The sequence below is a fragment of the Bufo gargarizans genome, chromosome 8, assembly GCF_014858855.1.
Source record: "Bufo gargarizans isolate SCDJY-AF-19 chromosome 8, ASM1485885v1, whole genome shotgun sequence".
NCBI classification, from domain to species: Eukaryota; Metazoa; Chordata; class Amphibia; order Anura; family Bufonidae; genus Bufo; species Bufo gargarizans.
Window position 1 is genome coordinate 35057399 of NC_058087.1, and position 24703 is coordinate 35082101.

A 24703-nucleotide genomic window follows, 5' to 3' on the forward strand; every position below is an offset into this window, starting at 1 on the left:
ATTGACTCATCTTACGGAGAAAGAACAGCGTATAGACCTTCTCCATATTTACTGCCTGCCTTACACATGACAGCAATCTATAAATTCTGTTGCATTTATAATATTAAGCCTAAATGTCCATGTTTTATATGCTTACACGTCCATGTATACATGTAATAGAAATGTATGTTTTGTCATATAGTACTTTTTTAGTTCTTTTTTTTTTACAAGAATTTTTTTTAAACTGCTGGAAAACAGATTTACAAATCAGCTTTAGCACGTGCCAGGAGTCATTGCATTTACTTTAAAATTTTCCACACTGTAGGTATATTTTTTTCATGATGATGCTTACCCAGAATCGTACAGTCAAATTAGCGTTATTTTTGGACCTCGAATAGGACTAATTTTAATGCATGAGCCTAATTATATTCTCAGGTTAATTAGAATAATCTTCACTATGAGGAAAAAGTAACATGTAACTTGAAAGAAATGTATTATCAAAAATTAAGAGGCATAGAAACATACACAATCATCACTGATTGAAATCACACATCGGGGTCCCCCTAGTTATGATGTTAAATCACCACAAACCTTGTTGACAATTTTAAGTTACAATAATTATGTTGATTTAACCTACAAATATGTTTTCTACATCTACAACCGTGAAGAAGTGTCTGTCCCATTTAGCTGCCATAAGAAACTGCTCTTGAAAAACAGACTATTCCTTTCCATAGATAGATCTATAGAAGATCTCTGCCCCAGAAAGAATGGATCATCAGTGATTTTCCAACATTTTAGAAACTTTGGCATTGTTGTACCTTTTCTCCACACTGATATAGTAGGGTTATTACAGCATGTTGAACATATTTTGTGCTCAAGTTACAATATGATGAACAAATGTAAAAGGTTTATATGGATAAATCAAGCGTAAAATAACAGCATAGCAGAGAAAAATGCATTTTAAGCGAATATTAAGGTGACAGCTTTGTTTTATCCCACAATTGTTATTGCATGCCTAAATTATTACAAAAACTGATAAAATAAATAGTTTAAAATAATAAAAAAAATAATTAATAAAGACTGTCGACTACCCTAGGCTACTGGGCATATTATCAATAACCCCATCACTGTGATAGCTAGAGATGAGCGAATTGAAGAAAAATTTGATTCACACCGAATACGAATTTCCTCACGCTTCGTGGTAATGAAGCGCATTTTTTCCCCTAAAATGGCTGCTGCACAGGTGAGGACATGGAGCAAGGAACTCTGGGAAGGCGGGATTACCTATAATGCCATGCATGCAGCCAAACAGCAGCCAGCCCTGTGATGTCACAGCCCTATAAATAGCCTCAACCATCTTGGATTTTGCCATTTTCCAGTGTACTTAGTGCAGGGAGAGAAGTCTGCAGGCGCTTGGGACAGTGCTAGGAAAGACTTCATTGTGTTAAAAAAAAGATTTACAAGTGCAGGGAAAAATTATTCAAGGTGTAGGGAAAGGATAGGGAAGTATCATTCCACAGCATTTATGTTGAACAGGGTTCAGTATGGGAGGTTACAGCCTGAGTAATAGGAACAATCCTATTACACCTTGCTGCACTGATGGGCACCCAAATTGCCATTATACAGCTCTGTAATTCCTGCAAACTATTCTTGTTATTGGGGTGTTACAGCCATTAACAGGGTTTATTGCTAGGAAATATTTTTACGTCTTATTTGCACTTGTGCAGTGCAGTTATATGTTCTAAAGCATTTTTTGGCTTGTATTAGTGGGGAAAAAAGGACTTATTAGCCGTTGTGTGGTGAAGTGCTAAAATTGCAGCACTTTTTGTTGTGTATTAGTGGCAAAATAAAAATATGTTTGCTGTTCAGCAGGGCAGTTATGTTCTAAAGCCCTTTTTGTCGTGTAATAGTGGCGAAATAAAAATATATTTGCTGTTCAGCGGTGCATTTATATGTTCTAAAGCCTTTTGTGGCGTGTATTTGTGGCAAAAGAAAAATATATTTGCCGTTCAGCGGTGCAGTTATGTTCTAAAGCCCTTTTTGTCGTATAATAGTGGCGAAATAAAAATATATTTGCTGTTCAGTGGTGCATTTATATGTTCTAAAGCCTTTTGTGGCGTGTATTAGTGGCAAAAAATATATATATTTGCCGTTTAGCGGTGCAGTTATATGTTCTAAAGCCCTTTTTATCGTGTAATAGTGCCAAAATAAAAATATATTTGCCGTTTAGTGGTGCAGTTATATGTTCTAAAGCCTTTTGTGGCGTGTATTAGTGACAAAAGAAATATATGTTTGCCGTTCAGCGGTGCAGTTATATGTTCTAAAGCCTTTTGTGGCGTGTATTAGTGGCAAAAGAAAAATATATTTGCCATTCAGCGGTGCAGTTATGTTCTAAAGCCCTTTTTGTCGTGTAATAGTGGCGAAATAAAAATATATTTGCCGTTCAGTGGTGCAGTTATATGTTCTAAAGCCTTTTGTGGCTTGTATTAGTGGAAAAGGTAAAATATATTTGCTGTTCAGCGGTGCAGTTATATGTTCTAAAGCCCTTTTTATTTAACAATAGATTTTTATTCAATTTTTAAATAGGTTACTAGTAAAAGTTGAAATAGTACAAAACTGGGTATTGATTCCATTATGTCATAAAAGAAGAAGGTTACAGGAATGCTAAAGCCCTTTTTATCGTGTAATAGTGCCAAAATAAAAATATTTTTGCCGTTCCGCGGTGCAGTTATATGTTCTAAAGCCCTTTTTGTCGTGTAATAGTGGCAAAATAAAAATATATTTGCCATTCAGCGGTGCAGTTATATGTTCTAAAGCCCTTTTTTGGATGTATTAGTGTGGAAAAAAAGGGCTTATTAGTCGTTGTGTGGTGGAGTGAGAAAATTACAGACTTTTTTGGGGTGTTTTAATTTCCTTTTTATTTATGTATTTATTTATTTATTTGATCTAACAGTATGTCAGACAGAGAAGTGCCAGGCCCTGCACAGGGGAGTGGCAGAGGCCTAAATGTTTCTGGTGCAGGCAGAGGTCGCAGCAGAGTAAGGGGCCGGGGCAGAAGGGGTCACTTCAAGAGGCCTGAGCTCCCAGTGAAGCGCATTTTTTCCCTAAAATAGCTGCTGCACGTGTGAGGACATGGAGCAAGGAATTCTGGGAAGGCGGGATCACCCATAATGGTCGTCTTGACCAGCAACCCAGCGGTTCTTGAATGGTTGACTCGGTCATCTCTGTTTTGGATCCACTCCTGTTTTTTTGGGCATTGGCAATACTGATGGATTACTGACCAAATGCTGACTGAGAAAAGGCAGATAGGATCCATTTTTGGGGGTTATTATTCTGGCGGATCAGAGGAAGGGCAAAATAATCAGTGACGTCAACACAAACTTACTGCTGACACCCTCTCAACTCGGTTGGGGGGCTCTACTTGTATAAGCATTTAACAGAACAGGCTTTGTAGACATCTATGTGGAATCAGCTGATGACGGTGTAAAAGGAGTGCGCTTCTTCTTGACGCTAACATCGACCTGTAAGGCTGAGTTCATACTTGAGTTATTTGGTCAGTTTTGGCCCCGTGACTGCCCAAATAAGTGAAGTGTGCAGTGATTCTAAGAGTGACTCCTGTCATCTGCATGTCATACTGACTCACAGTATAATTTCACTACCACAGCAGATTCCCTATGCGTGTTACTGCAAGGCACAGTGTTCTACACCACTATAAAGGCTCTCTACAGCCAGGAAATAGCTGTTTTTTAATGCGATTCGCCGCAAATAAATTCGGATCGAACCAATTTTTTTCAGAAAATTTGGCGAACCAGCCAAATCAAATTTTTAAAAAATACGCTCATCTCTAGTTATAGCCCAACAGAAATGTTATTTATTCCTTCACTGCTCTAGCCCACCAGGGATATTTTCATTAACCCCTTTACTTTTCTAGCCAACCCATAATGTTATAATTTATCTTTTCATTGCTCTAGTCCACCTGTAATGTTATCATTTTCCTTTCATTGTTCTAGTCTACCAAGAATTTTATAATTTATCCCTTCACTGCTCTAGACCACCAGGGAAGTTATCTTTAACTCTTTCACCCCCTGAGTTGTTTTTTTTTGGGTGTTTTCGTTTTCAGCTCCCTGCCTTCCCAGAGCCATAACTTTTTTGTCCGTTCACATAGCCATATAGGGGCTTGTTTTTTGCGGAACAAGTTGTACTTTCCAACGCCACCATTTAATATTGCATATTATGTAGTAGGTAGCGGGTGAAAATTTCCAAATGGGGTAAAAAATCAATTCCACCACAGTTTTACGTTTTTTTTATTTACGACGTTCGATGTGCGATAAAAATGACCAGTTACTTTTATTCTACAGGTCAGTACGAATCTGGCGATACCTTATATGTATAGTTTTTCTTGCGTTTTGATAGTGATAAAAAAATTAAGTGGGAAAAAAATCTGTTTTTTTTTGTCGCCATATTTTGACCCCTATAACATTTTTGCAGTTATGTGTACGGAGCTGTATGGGGGTTCGTTTTTTTATGGGGCGATCTGAACTTTTTATTGATACCATTCTGGGGTGTGTATGACTTTTTGATCACTTTTTATAAAAAAAAAATCTTTTGGACGATTTTTTTCAGTTTTGCTGTTTGCCATAGGGAACTGTACCATGCAATCATCTGATTGCTATTATCATAGACCCCAATGCACTAGCATTGGAATCTATGATCATTTTACCACTTTCCTATGGAGCCCTATTACAGGCAAGGGCTCCATAGGAAATACTATGCAGCAGCCTCCTGTCATTCACAAAGACAGGGGCTGCTGCACCCACACTTCAGCTCCTCGGATCGCCACACGGGGGAGCCTGAGCATCCCCGGAAGTGCGCGCTTCCGGTGTTTCACGCACTCAGATGCCGTGGTCATTGCACCCGCACTGAATCCGGACCCATTCATTTCTATGGGGCTGTGCACACGAGCGGTGATTTTCACGCATCACTTGTAGGTTGTGTGAAAATCGCAGCATGTTCTATATTTTTCACGCAACGCAGGCCCCATAGAAGTGAATGGGGCTGCGTGAAAATCGCAAGCATCCGCAAGCAAGTGCGGATGCGGTGCGATTTTCACGCACGGTTGTTAGGAGACGATCAGAATGAGGACCCAATCATTATTATTTTCCCTTATAACATGGTTATAAGGGAAAATAATAGCATTCTTAATACAGAATGCTTAGTACAATAGGGCTGGAGGGGTTAAAAAAAATTAAAAATAATTTAACTCACCTTAATCCACTTGATCGCGCAGCCCGGCTTCTCTTCTGTCTTCTTCTTTGCCATGCACAGGAAAAGGACCTTTGATGACGTCACTGCGCTCATCACAAGGTCCGTCACATGATCCATCACCATGGTAAAAGATCATGTGATGGACCATGTGATGAACGCAGTGATGTCATCAAAGGTCCTATTCCTCAAAGAAGAAGACAGAAGAGATGCCGGCTGCGCGAACAAGTGGATTAAGGTGAGTTAAAAAAAATTATGTATTTTTTTTAACCCCTCCAGCCCTATTGTACTATGCATTCTGTATTCAGAATGCTATTATTTTCCCTTATAACAATGTTATAAGGGAAAATAATACATTCTACACAACCTTGAACCCAAACCTGGGTACCACATTCAGTTTTTTATCACGCGCGTGCAAAACACAACTAAACAACGGAACGCAATCGCAGTCAAAACTGACTGCAATTGGGTACCTACTCGCGCGGGTTTGCTGCAACACATCCGGACCTTATCCGGACACGCTCGTCTGCAAGGGGCCTTACTCTTCTTGGTGCAAACATATTCTGTGTGTGTTGTATTGGAAAGGTATTTTTTAAGTACTAATTGGTTCTATCCCTTTAATTCTGTTCCCTTTTATCATTACTATTCTGTGTAAGGATATGCCTTGTAAATCTAATACCCATCCCCCATTGTGCTGATAAGACCACATTCCTGAGTGATCTCAGAGACATACGTGCTGCACATAGGAGGAGGAGCCAACAGGTTTAAACTCTTTGGCACACATTCATTTGTTAGACTCTACCAAGAACTTCTTCCTAGGTAGGATGTAAGTATTGATTAGTCCTATCTCTTGTACACCCTGGTGTGTCGGTCATGTGTTATAGCATGATCGACTGAGTCTCTACCCCATTTAGGCTACTGATGTATTTACTTTTTAATATTCAGTATGTGATTTGTTTGTGTTATCGTATATTTAATCACACTTAGTAAATATATTTAATCACATAGCCTGCGTAAGCTTATTCATTCTCAAATCTTTTTAATTTGACATTATGTTACAGTTGTGTAGACTTGCTCTGCCTTATTATAACGTGAATTCAAAAGATTTGAGAATGAATAAGCTTACGCAGGCTAGTGAATAAATACAAGTGTGATTAAATATAAGATAACACAGACAAATCAAGAATGATAAAAAGTTAATAAACATCACAAGCCTAAATATGCAATATGGGGTAGGGCTCTGGTTGGCCAAGCTATAACACATGGCTGTCTACCATGTTATAACACATGACCGACACCCAAGGGTGTACAATAGATAGGGAAAGTCAATACTTACACCCTGAAAGGATCAATAATGTTATTTAGTCCCGATGTTAGATTGTTAGTGATGTTATTCAGTCCAGAAGAAATAATTAGTATTGTTACTTAATACAAATAATTAATTAATTACTGGTCATAATTCATCCAATGATCAATATTCATGATTGTTAGTTTTAAATAATAATGAACGAATAATGATGTTACTTCTTGCGTGTTCATAATTATCATGATATTCAATATTTGTTGATCCCCTGTTAAAGTTTATATATACATCATCTGTTTAGATGATCCGTATATCATTATGAAAAGATTTACCCTGGGGAAATTTCCAATCAGCGTAATATGTATAAACATATATATGTATGCAAAACGTTCTTTTGCTGCTAGCAGCTCAACTTTACCGCATCAACGTATTTACAGGAATGGCCACCTGTGTAAGTGATGATCCCCTGGTTCCCCGTGTATCGAGTTGTGTAACTCCTCTTAGCTTGACGTCCCACATGCTAGTCAACTTACTTGTTCTCTGGTATGGCGCGCTGTTTGTCAAGCTATGCCGAGCGCTATTTCTTCTGATTCTGGTTTACACTTGTATATCTCGACTGTAGTATCTCAGAGGGTCCTTTTAGATTACATCAATTTTAGCAAAAGCGTTTCAGAGCTACTTGCTCCTTCAGTGGTTTTATATAAAACCACTGAAGAACTTTTTTATTTTTCATCATTTTTTATATATTTTTTTTATCTATATTGCTTCAAGTATGTGGTTTGATGTATTGTGTAAATTTAAAGGACCAATTCTTAATGCAGTCCCAGGTGATTGAGTGCCTGTTAGTATTTTACAATATAGACATTTATTACTAAAATGCTGCGGGGTAGGCCTATAACTGTGCACCTATAACCAGAAATTGAGACGGGTGAGCCACTATATCAATTCTCCAATACTTACATCCTACCTAGGATGAAATTCCATTTGGAGTCCCCCTAATTGTCGGTGCAGACCACTGTTATTCCCATCAGCCCCTCCTCCAGTGTGCATCATGCATGTCTCTGAGATCACTCAGGAATGTAGCCTTATCAACACAATGGGGGATGGGTACTACAGTACAAGGAATATCCTTACGCAGAATACTAAAAGTAATATAAAAGATAACAAAATTAAAGGGGACAGAAACAATCAGTACTTAAAAATACCCTTACAATACACCTACAGTGCTGCCCATAATTATTCATACCCCTGGCAAATTTTGACTTAAAGTTACTTTTATTCAACCAGCAAGTATTTTTTTAACGGGAAATGACATAGGTGTCTCCCAAAAACTAATAAGATGATTTACAAGAGGCATCATTGTGGAAAAAAAAAACATTTCTCAGCATTTATTTACATTTGAGTAAAAAGTGTCCAGTCCAAAATTATTCATACCCTTTCTCAAAAATCTATAGAAAAGCCTTTATTGGCTATTACAGCAATCAAACGCTTCCTATAATTGCAGACCAGCTTTTTGCATGTCTCCACAGGTATTTTTGCCCATTCATCTTTAGCAATGAGCTCCAAATCTTTCAGGTTGGAGGGTCTTCTTGCCATCACCCTGATCTTTAGCTCCCTCCACAGATTCTCAATTGGATTCAAGTCTGGACTGTGGCTGGGCCACTCCAAAATGTTAATGTTGTTGTCTGCTAACCATTTCTTCACCACTGTTGCTGTGTGTTTTGGGTCATTGTCATGCTGAAATGTCCACTGGTGCCCAAGGCCAAGTTTCTCTGCAGACTGCCTGATGTTGTCGTTGAGCATCCTCATGTATTGCTCTTTTTTCATGGTGCAGTTTACAATGATTAGGTTCCCTGGTCAATTGGCTGAAAAACACCCCCAAAGCATTAGGTTCCCACCACCATGTTTGATAGTGGGGGATGGTGTTCTTTGGGTTGAAGGCTTCTCCTCTTTTACGCCAAATGAAGTAAACATCATTGTGACCAAACAATTACATTTTTGTTTCATCTGACCATAAGACAGAAGACCAGAAGTCTTCTTTGTCCAGATGAGCGTTTGCAAAGGCCAAGCAAGCTTTTGTGTGCCTTATTACTTGCTGGTTGAATAAAAGTAACTTTAAGTCAAAATTTGCCAGGGGTATGAATAATTATGGGCAGCACTGTATATATCATAAATATAGCCTTTCATATCAATAAGTGAATACATCGACTTTGATCTTGTATATTTATTATGGAACCACAGGGTAGCTGGACTGTTGCTGATTACTATCTATATTGAATAGTGATACATTCAAATAACATCTGCACCGCATGGTGACATCCAATATTGCCACATTACAGCTTAGAAAGTTGTGCTGTATGAAAATTTAAAAAATGCATTGTACTAAGCATTACTATCTTAGAAATGCAGGAAAAGATCAATTTGGCAAGCACTGTCTGATGTGACCCCCTATTAACAGTGTGGAAATGTTGGTGCCTATGGCCTTTATTTAGTTTTCATTTTACCATTTAGTAGCATGCACAAGAAGTTACCTGCTGCTTATTATTCAGAGAGCCATTGTTTTCTGCTTGACCTTCACTTCCATAGACTGTTAATAGTTGCAGCACATTTATTTGCAGAGGTTGCCGAGCGAGGAAGGAGGTAAATTAACACCATTTATACTGTTTCAGAATATTTTTGGAGTCAATTATGCACATTCCTATAGACTTATGAGCGTGAAATATGGTTCCTAATATTCATAACATTGCAATGAATATTTTTATCTGGCTTTCTGAGCACAAGTTAGTGTTTTGTACAGCATGGAACTAAATTCAAGTACGTGCTCATCAAAGAAAATTATTATGGCTTGCCACAAACACACCCATTTCCAGTAGGGATGAGGAGCGATTGAAAAAATTTATTTTTACATTTTTAACTCTGTATAATCCTTGTGAACTGGTTAGTTTTAAAAGTTTGATATTTGCTTTACTAAAATAGTGCATATTCTACCAGCTTAGGAACCAATTACTTTTTTTTTTAAATAAATCATAAAAGAGTTGTTATATGAAGACAACCAATGTCCTACCCCCATGCCAAATTATAGAAAATGGATGTAATAGCAGGGCATTCCCTGCTTGGCACTCCTGGCTAATAGTCAGAGCAGTTCTCTAAGAGCGGCTCATGCTTTGGTGGATTTAGGCAGCTAATTTTTCCTGGGGAAGCCATAGGAAGGACATGGATGAACATTCATTTGGAATAATTGGCCGCCCATGACTTCACCTGAGCAATATTATCTGTTTGTTGGGGGTGCTGGGAGCCATAGGATAAAATCAAACCCTCATATATTCTAAGCACTCAAACATTAAATTGCCAAGAAAAGAATATATTTCTTACACAATTTTATATTTTTCCCATTTTCCAAATGAATTAAAATGTTCAATAACAGAAAAATACATTCTAATGACTGTAAGTAGGGACAGACAAGAACATTGAGCCCTATTTCTAATGATGCGTTCACATTCACCGGGGGTGTGGCTGGATTTGGTTGATAGGGGTACGGAGGAAGCAGTTATCTATGCCCCATTATCTATCCATCCAACCATAGCTTCCTTTTGAAAATATCATGTCAACTAGAAGGTTTCTGGTTCGTCACAATGATAAGTTGTTAGAGTGAAAGTGTTAGAGTGCAAATTTAGGGAGTGAAAGAATGAATGCTAACATTACTAGTGGGCTAGAGCAGTAAAGGGATGAATGAAAACATCCCTGGTGGGCTAGAGCAGTAAAAAGGATAAATTATAAAATCCATGGTGCGCCAGAGCAGATAAGGGATAAATGATAACATTCCTTTTGGGCTAAGACAATGGAGCTTTTTTAATAAGTGTTTTTTTCAGGTATTAGAAGCCAAAGTCAATGAAGTGAAGATCAATGAAGCTCGGGAGCACTATCGTCCTGTGGCATCAAGAGCCTCCCTCCTGTACTTCATCATGAATGATTTAAAGAAAATCAACCCGATGTATCAGTTCTCACTTAAGGTACTAACCAGTATATTGAAGGTGAAATATCTAATATATAAAGCTGAGTGTATGTATGTATGTCCGCTAAAGGAATCCACACTGTCGCATTTACAATCACAAAATTTTGCACAGCCACCTCCTGTGACTCGGGGACCTGTGACTCGGTGAACGTCAGACTATGTTTTTTTTTTTATCAAATCTTTATTTAGATTTTCTTTCATCATAATGACAGTAGCGTACAAACAGGTGTACTTTGAGAACAGAAAAAATTAAACAACATAACAGTACATCCATGATCTGGTACAGAGATAGCATATAGACATGCATAAGAGCACCAACAGCAGTGACAGCGGTTTCCAATGAGTGATACTACTGGGTTAACGAGATGGCTAAGACATCTAAGGAAATCCGGCAATATTGACAGTTGCTTTTCACCCCAACTAATCACTTCTAAGCAGATAAGCATACACTTTTTAATTATTTTTTAAAACAACATACTCAAGGTTCCCTAGTCGTATGGGCATACATAAGCAAGGAATAAGGTATCTAGTCCCACACCCACGAGCCAGGTAAATAAAAAGGCGTAGACACAATGCGGTTTGCCCCAAGTCCCTTAGCTAAGCAGGGGCAGACCCCATTCCGCTGGTAGTGGTGCAATGACTTTCATGCCACTTCAGCCATGGAGTCCAAACCCTCAAATATTTGTCGTGGGCCAGGGAACTCCAGCTAGATAGTTCCTCCATTTGGTGTATCTCTTGTACTTTATCAATCCAATCAGACAGAGCCGGCGATTTGCTGGTAAGCCAGTATATTGGGATTAAAAGTTTCGCCGCTGCGACTAATGAAGCCAGCAGTGAGTGTTTCGTTAATACGAAATTGATCGCAGGCAAATTGAGCAGAACCCCTATGGGGGTAAGTAGAGAGGAGGAAGGGCTGATCTCTTGGATGTGTCTAGAAATCATATCCCAGAACGGGGAAATCAAGGGGCAGTCCCACCATATGTGCAATAGAGTTCCCCTGCCCTCCTTGCACCTCCAACACCTATCCGACTGGGAGGAGTCCATGGCATGAAGTTTGGCCGGTGTGTTATACCACCTGGTAACCAGCTTGTAGGCAGACTATGTTTTGAGTGGAAAATTTCACCCCCCGCTTTCCAATTATTTGCCAACAATTACGGTTAGTAACCTAACCTCCAAACAACAGGAGCCATTGTCTGTTGGCTGTTCTGGCAGTTAGCCTGGATATTCATCAGTTTGCATATAGCAACCAATCACAGATCTATTTTGCTACAGGTCATTAATATGAGCTCTGATTGGTTGCTATAGGCAATGAAGGGCATTCTTAGTTTAAGATAGCTTATATGTGAGTTAATATGATTTTGATTGCGACGTTTAGCCAACGTTTTTATAGAGGCTGATGTAACTCACAGTGTACACTAATTCTCTCAAATAAAGACAATAATGCCCCGTAAGAAAATAAATTTGATTTTCATGTCGCTGTGGAGGTCACATTTAAAGGGTGGGCACTGTGGAGGTCACTGTTAGGGGCAGGGGACTGTGGAGGCCACTATTAAGGGGGCAGCTGCTGTGGAGGTCACTGTTAAGACAGCAGGGTACTGTGAAGTCACTGTTAAGGGAGCGGGGAACTGTGGCAGTCACTGTTAAAGGGGCAGGCACTGTGGAGGTATCTGTTAAGGGGGCAGGAAATGGTGGAGGTCACAGTTAAGGGGACTGTCCCCTATGGAGGTCACTGTTAAGGAGCGGGGTGCTGTAGAGGTCACTGTTAATGGGGCAGACCCCTATGGAGGTCACTGTCAAGGGGTTGGGGTGCTGTGAAACTCACTGTTAAAGGGGCAAGCTGCTGTGAAGGTCAAAGTTAAGGGGATGTTCTGCTATGGAGGTCCCATTTTAAGCAGGTGGGGCAGTGTGGGCAAGTAACTGTTAAGTAGTGGAGTGCTGTGGAGGTCACTGTTAAGGGGGTGGGGTGCTGTAGGGGTCATGTTATGGGGGGATACTGTCTTTTAATGACATGCACAAACAATAAATGAAATAGATTAAATATACTCGTGCAAGGCGGGGTCCTTCTGCTAGTAGCGGTATATACCGTATATAAATATATATACAGTGGATATAAAAAGTCTACACAACCCTGTTAAAATGTCAGGTTTCTGTGCTGTAAAAAAATGAGACAAAGATAAATAATTCCAGAACTTTTTCAACCTTTAATGTGACCTATAAACTGTACAACACAATTTAAAAACAAACTGAAATATTTTAGGTAAAGGGAATAAAAAATATAAACACAAAATAATATGGTTGCATAAGTGTGCACACCCTTAAACTAATACTTTGTTGAAGCACCTTTTGATTTTATTACAGCACTCAGTCTTTTTGGGTATGAGTCTATCAGCATCGCACCTTTTGACTTGGCAAGATTTGCCCACTCTTCTTTGCCAAAACACTCCAAATCTGTCAGATTGCGAGGGCATCTCCTGGGCACAGCCCTCTTCAGATCACCCCACAGATTTTCATTCGGATTCAGGTCTGGGCTCTGGCTGGGCCATTCCAAAACTTTAATCTTCTTCTGGTGAAGCCATTCCTTTGTTGATTTGGATGTATGCTTTGGATCTATGTCATGCTGAAAGATAAAGTTCCTCTATATGTTCAGCTTTCTAGCAGAAGCCTGAAGGCTTTGTGCCAATATTGACTGGTATTTGGAACTGTTCATAATTCCCTTTAGCTTAACTAATGCTGCCACCACCATGCTTCACTTTGGGTATGGTGTTCTTTTAGTGATGTGCAGTGTTGTTTTTGCGGCAAACATACAGTACAGACCAAAAGTTTGGACACACCTTCTCAATCAAGGAGTTTTCTTTATTTTCATGACTATGAAAATTGTAGATTCACACTGAAGGCATCAAAACTATGAATTAACACATGTGGAATTATGTACATAACAAAAAAGTGTGAAACAACTGAAAATATGTCATATTCTAGGTTCTTCAAAGTAGCCACCTTTTGCTTTGATTACTGCTTTGCACACTCTTGGCATTCTCTTGATGAACTTCAAGAGGTAGTCACCTGAAATGGTTTTCACTTCACAGGTGGGCCCTGTCAGGTTTAATAAGTGTGATTTCTTGCCTTATAAATGGGGTTGGGACCATCAGTTGCGTTGTGGAGAAGCCAGGTGGATACACAGCTGATAGTCCTACTGAATAGACTGTTAGCTGCTTTTTTCTTGCCATAATACAAATTCTAAGTAAAGAAAAACGAGTGGCCATCATTACTTTAAGAAATGAAGGTCAGTCAGTCTGAAAAATTGGTAAAACTTTAAAAGTGTCCCCAAGTGCAGTCACAAAAACCATCAAGCGCTACAAAGAAACTGGCTCACATGCGGACCGCCCCAGGAAAGGAAGACCAAGAGTCACCTCTGCTGCGGAGGATAAGTTCATCCGAGTCACCAGCCTCAGAAATCGCAGGTTAACAGCAGCTCAGATTAGAGACCAGGTCAATGTCACACAGAGTTCTAGCAGCAGACACATCTCTAGAACAACTGTTAAGAGGAGACTGTGTGAATCAGGCCTTCATGGTAGAATATCTGCTAGGAAACCACTGCTAAAGACAGGCAACAAGCAGAAGAGACTTGTTTGGGCTAAAGAACACAAGGAATGGACATTAGACCAGTGGAAATCTGTGCTTTGGTCTGATGAGTCCAAATTTGAGATCTTTGGTTCCAACCACCGTGTCTTTGTGCGACGCAGAAAAGGTGAATGGATGGACTCTACATGCCTGGATCCCACCGTGAAGCATGAAGGAGGAGGTGTGATGGTGTGGGGGTGCTTTGCTGGTGACACTGTTGGGGATTTATTCAAAATTGAAGGCATACTAAACCAGCATGGCTACCACAGCATCTTGCAGCGGCATGCTATTCCATCCGGTTTGCGTTTAGTTGGACCATCATTTATTTTTCAACAGGACAATGACGCCAAACACACCTCCAGGCTGTGTAGGGCTATTTGACCATGAAGGAGAGTGATGGGGTGCTGCGCCAGATGACCTGGCCTCCACAGTCACCGGACCTGAACCCAATCGAGATGGTTTGGGGTGAGCTGGACTGCAGAGTGAAGGCAAAAGGGCCAACAAGTGCTAATCATCTTTGGGAACTCCTTCAAGACTGTTGGAAGACCATTTCAGGTGACTACCTCTTGAAGCTTATCAAGAGAATGCCAAGAGTGTGCAAAGCAGTAATCAAAGCAAAAGGTGGCTACTTTGAAGAACCTAGAATATGACATATTTTCAGTTGTTTCACACTTTTTTGTTATGTATATAATTCCACATGTGTTAATTCATAGTTTTGATGCCTTCAGTGTGAATCTACAATTTTCATAGTCATGAAAATAAAGAAAACTCTTTGAATGAGAAGGTGTGTCCAAACTTTTGGTCTGTACTGTATCTTTTAAAATTATGGTCAAAAAGTTCAACCTTGGTTTCATCAGACCATCACACCTTTTCCCACATGCCTTTGGGAGACTTCAGATGTGTTTTTGCAAAATGTAACCTGGCTTTCGTCTTGCCACTCTACCCCATAGCCCAGACATATGAAAATTGTTCTCACATGTACCACACAGCCAGTACTTGCCAGATATTCTTGCAGCTCCTTTAATTTTGCTGTAGGCCTCTTGGTAGCCTCCCAGACCAGTTTTCTTCTCGTCTTTTCATCAATTTTGGAGGGACGTCCAGTTCTTTGTAATGTCACTGTTGTGCCATATTTTATCCACTTGATGATGACTGTCTTCACTGTGTTCCATGGTATATCTAATGCCTTGGAAATTCTTTTATACCCGTCTCCTGACTGATACCTTTTAACAATGAGATCCCTCTGATGCTTTGGAAGCTCTCTGTGGACCATGGCTTTTGCTGTGGGAAACGACTAAGAAAATTTCAAGAAAGACCAACTAGAGCAGCAGAACTTTATTTGGAGTTAATCAGAGGCACTTTAAATGATGGCAGGTGTATGCTGACTCCTATTTAGCATCACTTTGAATGTGATTGCTTAATTCTGAACACAGTTACATCCCCAGTTATAAGAGGTGTGCACACGTATGCAACCACATTATTTAAGGTTTTTTTTTTGTTTTCTTCCCTCCACCTAAACGATTTCAGTTTGTTTTTCAATTGAGTGGTACAGTTTATAGGTCACATTAAAGGTGGAAAAAGTTCTGAAATGATTTATCTTTGTCTCATTTTTGTACAGCACAGAAACATTTTAACAGGTGTGTGTAGGCTTTTTATATCCACTGTGTGTATATATATATATATATATATATAGAAGAAAAAATCCTGAGGGAGCAATGTGGGTGCAAAATCCACAAGGGCAGCGGCAAAGCCCCAATAATATAGTTGAAGAAAAATAGGACTGCTGGAGGAAGGCTCTTGTGAGCCGAAACGTCGCTGAGTTGCCATACTATGGGTGAATAAAGCTTCACATATCTTCACTTTTATCCGGAGTGCAGTCCTATTTTTCTTCAACTATATATATATATATATATATATATATAAAAGAAAAAAGTTGGACTGCACTCCTGAATTGTAGTGAAAACAATAAAAACTTTATTCACCCATATTGTGGCAAACTTGCGATGTTTCGGCTCGAGGAAGGCTCATGTGAGCTGAAACGTCGCAAGTTTGTGCTACACTTGCTGGAGCAGAGTCCATGCACCTGGATTAGTCCTGTCCCTGAACAGCTGGTCTAGCATACCCCAAGCACACAAACTGTTCTCTGCATAGAACATTATGTGCACCAAACACAAGCAAAAACTAAATTAAAATTTTACAGTGGAGAGCTGGGTGGCCCACTCTATGACCAAGAGTAGCTGCCCACTGGGAATCTATCCAGTAGGACAGATTGCCAATCTGGACCTGCCTTATGGTCATTGTGACAGAGATTCTTCTTTCCTCATCGTACTAAGGTAGCACAGAGCATATAAGTGTGCTGCTGCCTACGGACTCGAGGAAAGAAAAATTACAGGTAATACAAATTTTAACTTTCCTCATCGTCATAAGACAGCACATTTATATGCTTTGTTGAATATGACAATACTGAAATGCTTTATCTTATTATTATTATATGTAAGGACTACTAATAGTTCTTCAGAAATGGAAGATATTTGGTAAAATATTATGTTTGGATATTATTTAAGGTTTGATAATCTCATGTGTCGAAATTCAGTCCTTTTTTTGTTTCATTGTTCATCAGAAGCGCCTCGTGTTGACACTGGAGAGTTAATTATAGAGCCATTAAGAGTTGTCTTGCTCTGGTCCTCACTGTTAATTGACATAATCTGAATTAATTTCTCATGTGCAGGCTTTTAATATCGTGTTTCACAAGGCTGTGCAGCAAGCAGAACCATCTGATGATGTCCGATTCAGAGTGAATAACCTCATTGACTGTGTGACATACTCCACATTTATATACATCAGCAGAGGACTGTTTGAAAGAGATAAAATAACCTTCACGGCCCAGTTAGCTTTCCAGGTATGGTGCACAGTAGTTTTAATTGTACTTGAGGTGACTTCCAACAAGGGGCTAATTTTAGTACATTGATTGGGGTAAGAATATGGGTGAAATTTGAAATAAATAAGGAACTGCCAGTACTGTCAATATTGCTAGCAGTTGTTTATACAATTGTATTATTATTTTATTATTAATATTCCATATTGATCAGTCAACGATCAGGCTATAACCAAGCTGTTTTCCCCTGCTAGGGGTTTTCCAGGACCCATCCTTACAATAGGTTAGAAATATCAGATTGGCGGAAACCCCACCAATCAGCTGTTACCAGAAGCTGCTGTGCAGGAATCAGGGCCCAGAACTACACAGCTGCTCAAGTTAATGTGAGCAGTACTGAAGTTACCAGGCACAGCCACTGCCCAGTGTACGGAGTTGTGTAGTTCCAGCACTGCAGCTCGTAAAAACAGCCAATCGGTGGCGGTGCCAGGAGTCGGGCCCTTGCTGATCTGATATTTATGACCTATCCTAAGGATAAGTCATCAATACTTTTTCTGGAAAAACCCTTTTTAACCAGTCATAGTTTGCTTTTTTGGTTCATGTATGCTTGAACACTTTAGACATTTTTCAGCTTTTTTTTCTGTAATAAATGGTGCTTTATTTTTTAATTATTTATTTTCTGGGTGTCATTAGAGAAAACTGTAAATAAATAATACAAAAAAAGTTTTTTACCTTTTCTATTTTTATAGCACTAAATGGTACTAAGATACCACGGGTTCCCCATTAGTTTTTTATAGCTTTTTTCCACAACTTGTTGCTGACCTATTATCCCTAGCTACAAGGGGAAGCCTCTATTCCAACTCAGAACCCTGTGGAGTGGTGTAATCTGGTCTTTCAGTGAGCAGGCACCGCATCTTAGTTTTAGGAAGATGAATTTATCACAAATTTCAGAGACAATGTTATTTTAGAAAGAGTGGCAGCAGATGACTGACTTTATGGCTTGACAAAGGCTCCATGGAGTGAGCTGAAACGTTGCTGTCTACACATGGGTGCATAAAATACCCTTTTTTTTTCCACGGATATCTGTGTGCTGCCTTGGATTTTTCTTATATATATCAAGTTGGATCAAATCCGTGATCCCTCTCAAGGAATTGCAGCACCCTTTGATTGTGTGCTGCTCATCAATTTTTCTACACATATATTATAATAAGATATATTACAAAGTTTCTTATATTGTCCTGTACTGTTGAAACAACAACGACTATTTAACATTGAAACAGAACAGAAATCGCTCAGTTCTATATCTCTACCTATTGAGGTGTAAGGTAAAACAAGATCTGTCCATGAAAAGCTAACAATGACTTTTATATGTTTCCCCGTAATTAAATGGCATGATTTTTCAATGTACTGGTATTTATGCCAGCAAAGGCTCTTTATTTGTTTTATCAGAATAAAACCTTAGGGAACATATTAAATAGACATCTGAATCTGCTGAATAAAATTGGTGTCATTGGGTTTGTTCTATCAGAATGTAACATGAGAGTAACGCCAATTACAATCATTTTCTAAGTCAAATACAGATGTCAAGCACCAAACAAGACAGAGAACAAAAACCATGTCCTCCAACTGGTGTGAAATTAAACGCCTACATTCTTCTTTGTATTAAAATTTATATAGCAACAACATGGACAGGAGCCATTGTTGCCCCATTAACCTTTGATGCAAAGTCATATGTTATTTACTTAGTGAACATGTATTTTGGCTCATAGTGACTCTTAATAAACACTTTCTGGAGCCAGTTTTCATTCAATCAGCTCTTATTTAATGAGAAACACAAGTATTTACCATAATAGCTGTGTGGAGAGCTGACAAGACCTCTTTAAATACCAAGAAACGCCTGAATGTATCCAAAACTTGTTCAATTTATCTGCATATAATAGAACAGATTTACTCATTTAAATTCTCCAGAATTCTGGATCATATTGAGCCACATTTATTAAGTGTCTTAGGCCTCTTACACACTAGCAAGTTTACCCTCCAGTTGCAATAAGTGTAGTAAAGGCATAGCCATCCAGGCTGAATCCTAGCCCATTCATTTCAACGAGTCTCTGTACATGCGCGTTGTTTTTCACGCATCATCTTTGTATTCAGGAAAGATCACAGCACGTTCTATATTGTATGTTTTTCACGCAGCTCTGGCTCCATAGAAGTGAATGGGGCTTGCATGAAAAACCAAAGGCATCCAGGTGCTATGCATTTTTTATTGACGGTTGCTAGGAGATGTTGGGTCTTATTCTTCAGTTTTTCTTCACTCATGTGCAATCCAGACAGAAAAAAAATGCGCACACTGAATGCAATCGCAGAAAAGACTGATTGAACTTATTTGCAAAACCATCCGTTTTTCCCTGAACAAATTCTGACACAATCTGTATCGCTCGTGTAGAAATGGGACTTGGCTTAAGTTGAGAAACTATGCAACAAAATCTGCAAAAATGTTTTTAAAGGGAGTCATTTAATGCAAATTCACAAATTTAACTGTTCCTGGTGCCCTGCAGTCGACATGTACAGCATCCCAAACATACCTTTATTATCCTTCTTTGATATTCTGAGCCCCTGTAAAACATTTTTAACTCTTATGCAAATTACTTGAAAAGAGTCCAAGGGGTGGTCCTATTGCTAGCAGTGCCCTGGCACTCCCAATTGAATGGAGCCCGGATCCTCCCCCCCCACCAGCATGTTTTCTGTCAGCACTGAATGGAGTCCTGCTCCTCCCCTCCCTCTGGTGCCACTAGTTGAATTCCCGTGCAGGCGTACAGCTCAACACAGCCCAGCTCATGTCACAGCCTTCTCAAGATTTTAATCAACTGGTTGAAATCCCGTGCAGACAGCGCAGTGAGCTGAGCTGAGCTGTACGCCTGCGCAGGAATTCAACTAGTGGCTTGATAACCATGAGACCAGAGGGAGAAGCTGGAGTCGATTCGGAACTGAGTGGAGGAGCAGGGCTTCATTCAGTTTGGAGTACATGGGCACTGCTAGTGATGGGACTGTCCTTTGTGCTCTTTTCAAGTAATTTGCATATAAAATAAAAGACGATTTACAGGGCGTCAGAATAAAAAGAAAATGCATAAGAAATGTATGTTTGGGATACTGTACATGTAAATTGCAGAGTGTCAGGAACAGTTTAATGTGTGCATTTGCGGTGACAGACTCCTTTTAATATAACTCGCTACCAGAGGCATACGGGGATGCATAATGTGTAACACTGCCTCCTAACTTGCCATCCAATTTACAGTATTCGTGTCCACATATGTGGCAGAGGGCTGTTAGGCCCCCTAGGTACCAGTTTCCTAACCTGACTGCAACCACAACTTCATATATATGTATGTCCCTGAAAATGCACACAGAACACTGTGAACAGTGAACTGTAAGCCAAGGGAGGAAACAGTCCACAGAGTAATGTCACAGCACAGGGGAAATTACCAAAGTGAAGTAACTGAACAGGAACAATAGTGACAGTTATGGGGGTTGTCCAAACCATTTGCCAAAATGAATTAAAGGGCACCTAGGACACTGGCTGACCTGTTACATGTGCGCTCTGCAGCTGAAGGCACCTTTGTTGGTCCCATGTTCATATGTGCCCTCATTGCTGAGAAAAATGATGTTTTAATATATGCAAATGAGCCTCTAGGAGCAATGGGGGCGTTGCCATTACACCTAGAGACTCAGCTCTTTCTACTTCTGCACCCTCTGCACTTTAATTAAGAGGTCCAGGCAGTGTAAACGCCATCACACCTGTCACTGTCAATTAGGGTCCATTCACGCGTCCGTAAGTGTTCTCAGATCCGCAAAACACGGACACTGGCAATGTGCATTCCGCAATTTGCGGACCGCAACATCGCAGGCACTATAATAGAAAATGCCTAATCTTGTCCGCAATTGCGGACAAGAATAGGACATGTTCTATTTTTTTGCGGAAACGGAAGCACGGATGCGGAAGTGCGAATCCGCAAATGCGGATGCAGACAGCACATTCCGGCCCTATTGAAATGAAAATGAATGGGTCTGCACCCGTTCCGCAAAATTGCGGAACGAATGCAGACCCATTTTGCGGACGTGTGAATGGACCATTAAAGAGCAGAGGACGCGACAGTTGCAAAGGGAGCAGAGCCTCTAGGAGTAATGGCAGATGTCACAGTACAGGGATGGTGCACATTGTGATATCACAGTATATGAATACTAAACCAGAGAAGATAATGGTTATTTCACTTAATGATGTCATTATGCAGGAGCAATGCACACCGTGATATCACAAAACAGAGCTAATGTGAAGAATGGGCATAACAAAGGCAGTAATAGCACAACACAAGAATAATAAATGCAGTATTATTGGTAAGACAATGCCATTATGCCTATACTGACCCCCACATTACAGGCAAGCTGCACATTTTCCCCTTGCATTAGGAGGGCATTATTATAGTTTAGGTTAATGTAAAGCATATAACACTTGGTAAATGGTCTACTTATGTTCAATATGATGAATGTCATTGTACACACATTCTTTCTTAAATATTACTGATCTAAATCTGCTCCTGTGTTAACTCTATTATCTAATGTCTAGTAGTTGTGACAGTGAGAATCAGCGCTTTTTCCAAAGAGAAGACATTACACCCTTACATTTCATCAGTGCTGACAGCTGCACAGCTCAGACATCGTGAACTCTACGCTTGCCCTTCAGCAGAATCATTAGCTGATCCAATAAAGTAGAAAAGAGGTTGGCTTTAATGTACACAAGCGCGTCATTTCTGACATGAACTTATGACAGTCTTTACACTTTGCATTCTAGTTTCTGAACTGAATTTATTTTAAACTTGTATTTTTACCTTTTTCAGCTTTTGATAATGAATAAAGAAATTTCTAATCAAGAACTTGATTTCTTACTTCGTTTCAACATTGACCATATCTATAATAGCCCACTGGACTTTCTTTCAAATTCAGCATGGAGCGCAATTAAGGTAAGGTTCTTTAAATTGGGTGCAGTTTAGAGAATCTAAGCTACCCCTCAAGCCCATTTTAGAGGACAAAAAGTTATGGCAATATTACAGTGAGTTATATGCTGCCATATTTTTATAAGTACCTCCTGATCATGCCCGATCACACCCTATGATAAACACAGGGCCGGAATATATGCACAGCACATGTTACACGTGTCTGGGGGGCTTTTACCAAGGGTCAAGACTTATAATTAAATTTAAAAGTTGCTACCAGTGAGAACCGGATACCTTTATTATCCAGCGTGTGCAAGGGTGTAGCGATTTAGATGGGTAGTGTTAGGATAATGACTACCATCACATGCAAACAGGGATAGAGTAGCCCTAAACTGCCCAGACCTACTTTCCCTACCGACTTGCATGAGCATCCTAAGCAGTGACCCACAACTGGACGACAGTCCCTTTGCTGAAATATGTGAAGGGCGACACACAAACAGGGACAAACAGAGTAGTCGTATGGGAAAAGGGTCAAATGCCAGTATAAGTACAACACAGTACAAGTACACTAAAGGCAAACGAGAAACCCAAATCATGCCAAAGAGTCAGAACCAGGAGACCAAATACGATACCAACTATGTCAACGAGGGCCGGTCTGCACTCCTGGTTCCCTTGGCAACAGGATGCTACTACCATACAGAGGCAGCAGTGGCCAGGGAAACCATGATAGTACTCCAACCCCACTTCAAGGTGTAACTCGTAGAACCTTTAATCAACCGATCAGCATGGACCTAATCAGCTGACACCCATGACCTCTCCTCAGGATCATTACCTTTCCAGTGGACAATAGAATCCAGAATTCTCCCAACCTCATACTCCATCTCACCTTCTGCCTCCACCGGACCAGGAGGTTCCTGTGAAACCAGAGTGAAAATGTATTTTTTAATAAAGACTTTTGGAACACATTATGAATTTTGAATGACGCGTAATTTCAGACGGAACGACACATTATTAATTTCAATAATCTTATGAGGACCAATGAAGTTCAGCGTGAATTTTTTGGATGCAACCTTAAGGGACACTGAGCATAATTAGCTGTATATACAGTACAGACCAAACGTTTGGACACACCTTCTCATTCAAAGAGTTTTCTTTATTTTCATGACTATGAAAATTGTAGATTCACACTGAAGGCATCAAAACTATGAATTAACACATGTGGAATTATATACATAACAAAAAAGTGTGAAACAACTGAAAATATGTCATATTCTAGGTTCTTCAAAGTAGCCACCTTTTGCTTTGATTACTGCTTTGCACATTCTTGGCATTCTCTTGATGAGCTTCAAGAGGTAGTCACCTGAAATGGTTTTCACTTCACAGGTGTGCCCTGTCAGGTTTAATAAGTGGGATTTCTTGCCTTATAAATGGGGTTGGGACCATCAGTTGCGTTGTGGAGAAGTCAGGTGGATACACAGCTGATAGTCCTACTGAATAGACTGTTAGAATTTGTATTATGGCAAGAAAAAAGCAGCTATTGTTTTTCAGCAAATCAAGATTTCATTAGGGTTAAATGCGTATTCTTTCCTTCCTGCATTTTTGATGCATTCCTATAGACTGTAATGTGCGTATTTTGAAACTTTGACATGCTGCGGATTTCAAATACTGACAGAAATAATACGTCCATGTGAATAGCTATATTAAATACATTAGCACCAGATTCCGGTGCATAAAATCCGGGTGATATACGGATTGCAAATACGCTCATGTGAAAGAAGCCTATTTGTCAGTTTTCACTCTGGCCACTAGAGGTGGATTTACATGGGCAGGCCATATGCCGATTATTGGGAAGGAAGCATTCCTTCATGACAAACAGCTTCTCGTTTAATGCAGGTGAACTGCTGCATTTACATGCATTACTTCCACAGTATGAGAACAAGCAATCGTTATTGTGATCACTCGTCCTCGTACAGCTGCATTGTTTCTGGGCAGTAGAGTGCTATTTAAACAGCATGATCTGCTTGCCTGCACGAATGACCGTTTCACCCGATGACTGGGTGATCGGCTGCATCTTTAGTCTGGCAGATTGTCGGGAGCAAGCATTCAAAGGAACATTCGTCCCTGATAATCTGATCGACTATCGGGATATGTAATTCCACTTTAAGCCTAATCCTGTTCTGTAGCTATCACCCTTTATTATCATAACAGGCAGGACTACAATTAAAGATAACACCTTTGTGTACATAACACATGATTCACCATTGATAATGAGGGATGTCGTCCCTCATTACCCTCCCTACCCACAGACCTTTCCACATTTCATAGAATAGGTCTAGAAAACTGTTCTATAAATGTCAATGAACTTCTTCAGTCTCTTGTGCTTATGGGCCATGTGGCTGTTGTATAGCATATCTGTAACTGGTTTTCATTAGTTAAAAAAATATATAGGGGATACATTCCCTTAAAGACTGAGCCATACAATGTATTCAGTAGCTACATGAGCTTATTTAATCTGTAGGACTTTATTATGGATATAAAATAGCATTTAAGAGATTTTCTCATTCTCATTAACCATATACCAGAACATTCTACGTTTAACTTCTTGTGCTGATCAATGTTATAATATACTGTATCTTCAAGATAAACTTCTGGCTATCTGCAGCTACCAGTAGAGA

At 39.7% G+C, this 24703-nt stretch overlaps 1 protein-coding gene across 1 annotated transcript in view; it reads left to right on the forward strand.

Moving 5' to 3' along the window:
• LOC122945365 (dynein axonemal heavy chain 11-like) overlaps positions 1–24703 on the forward strand; it is a 165076-nt gene that overhangs the window by 48654 nt on the left and 91719 nt on the right. Inside the window, exons 8-10 of the mRNA XM_044304438.1 lie at positions 10414–10554; positions 16900–17070; positions 21933–22055. Coding sequence (XP_044160373.1) covers positions 10414–10554; positions 16900–17070; positions 21933–22055 — 435 coding nt within the window. The remainder of the gene's footprint in view (positions 1–10413; positions 10555–16899; positions 17071–21932; positions 22056–24703) is intronic.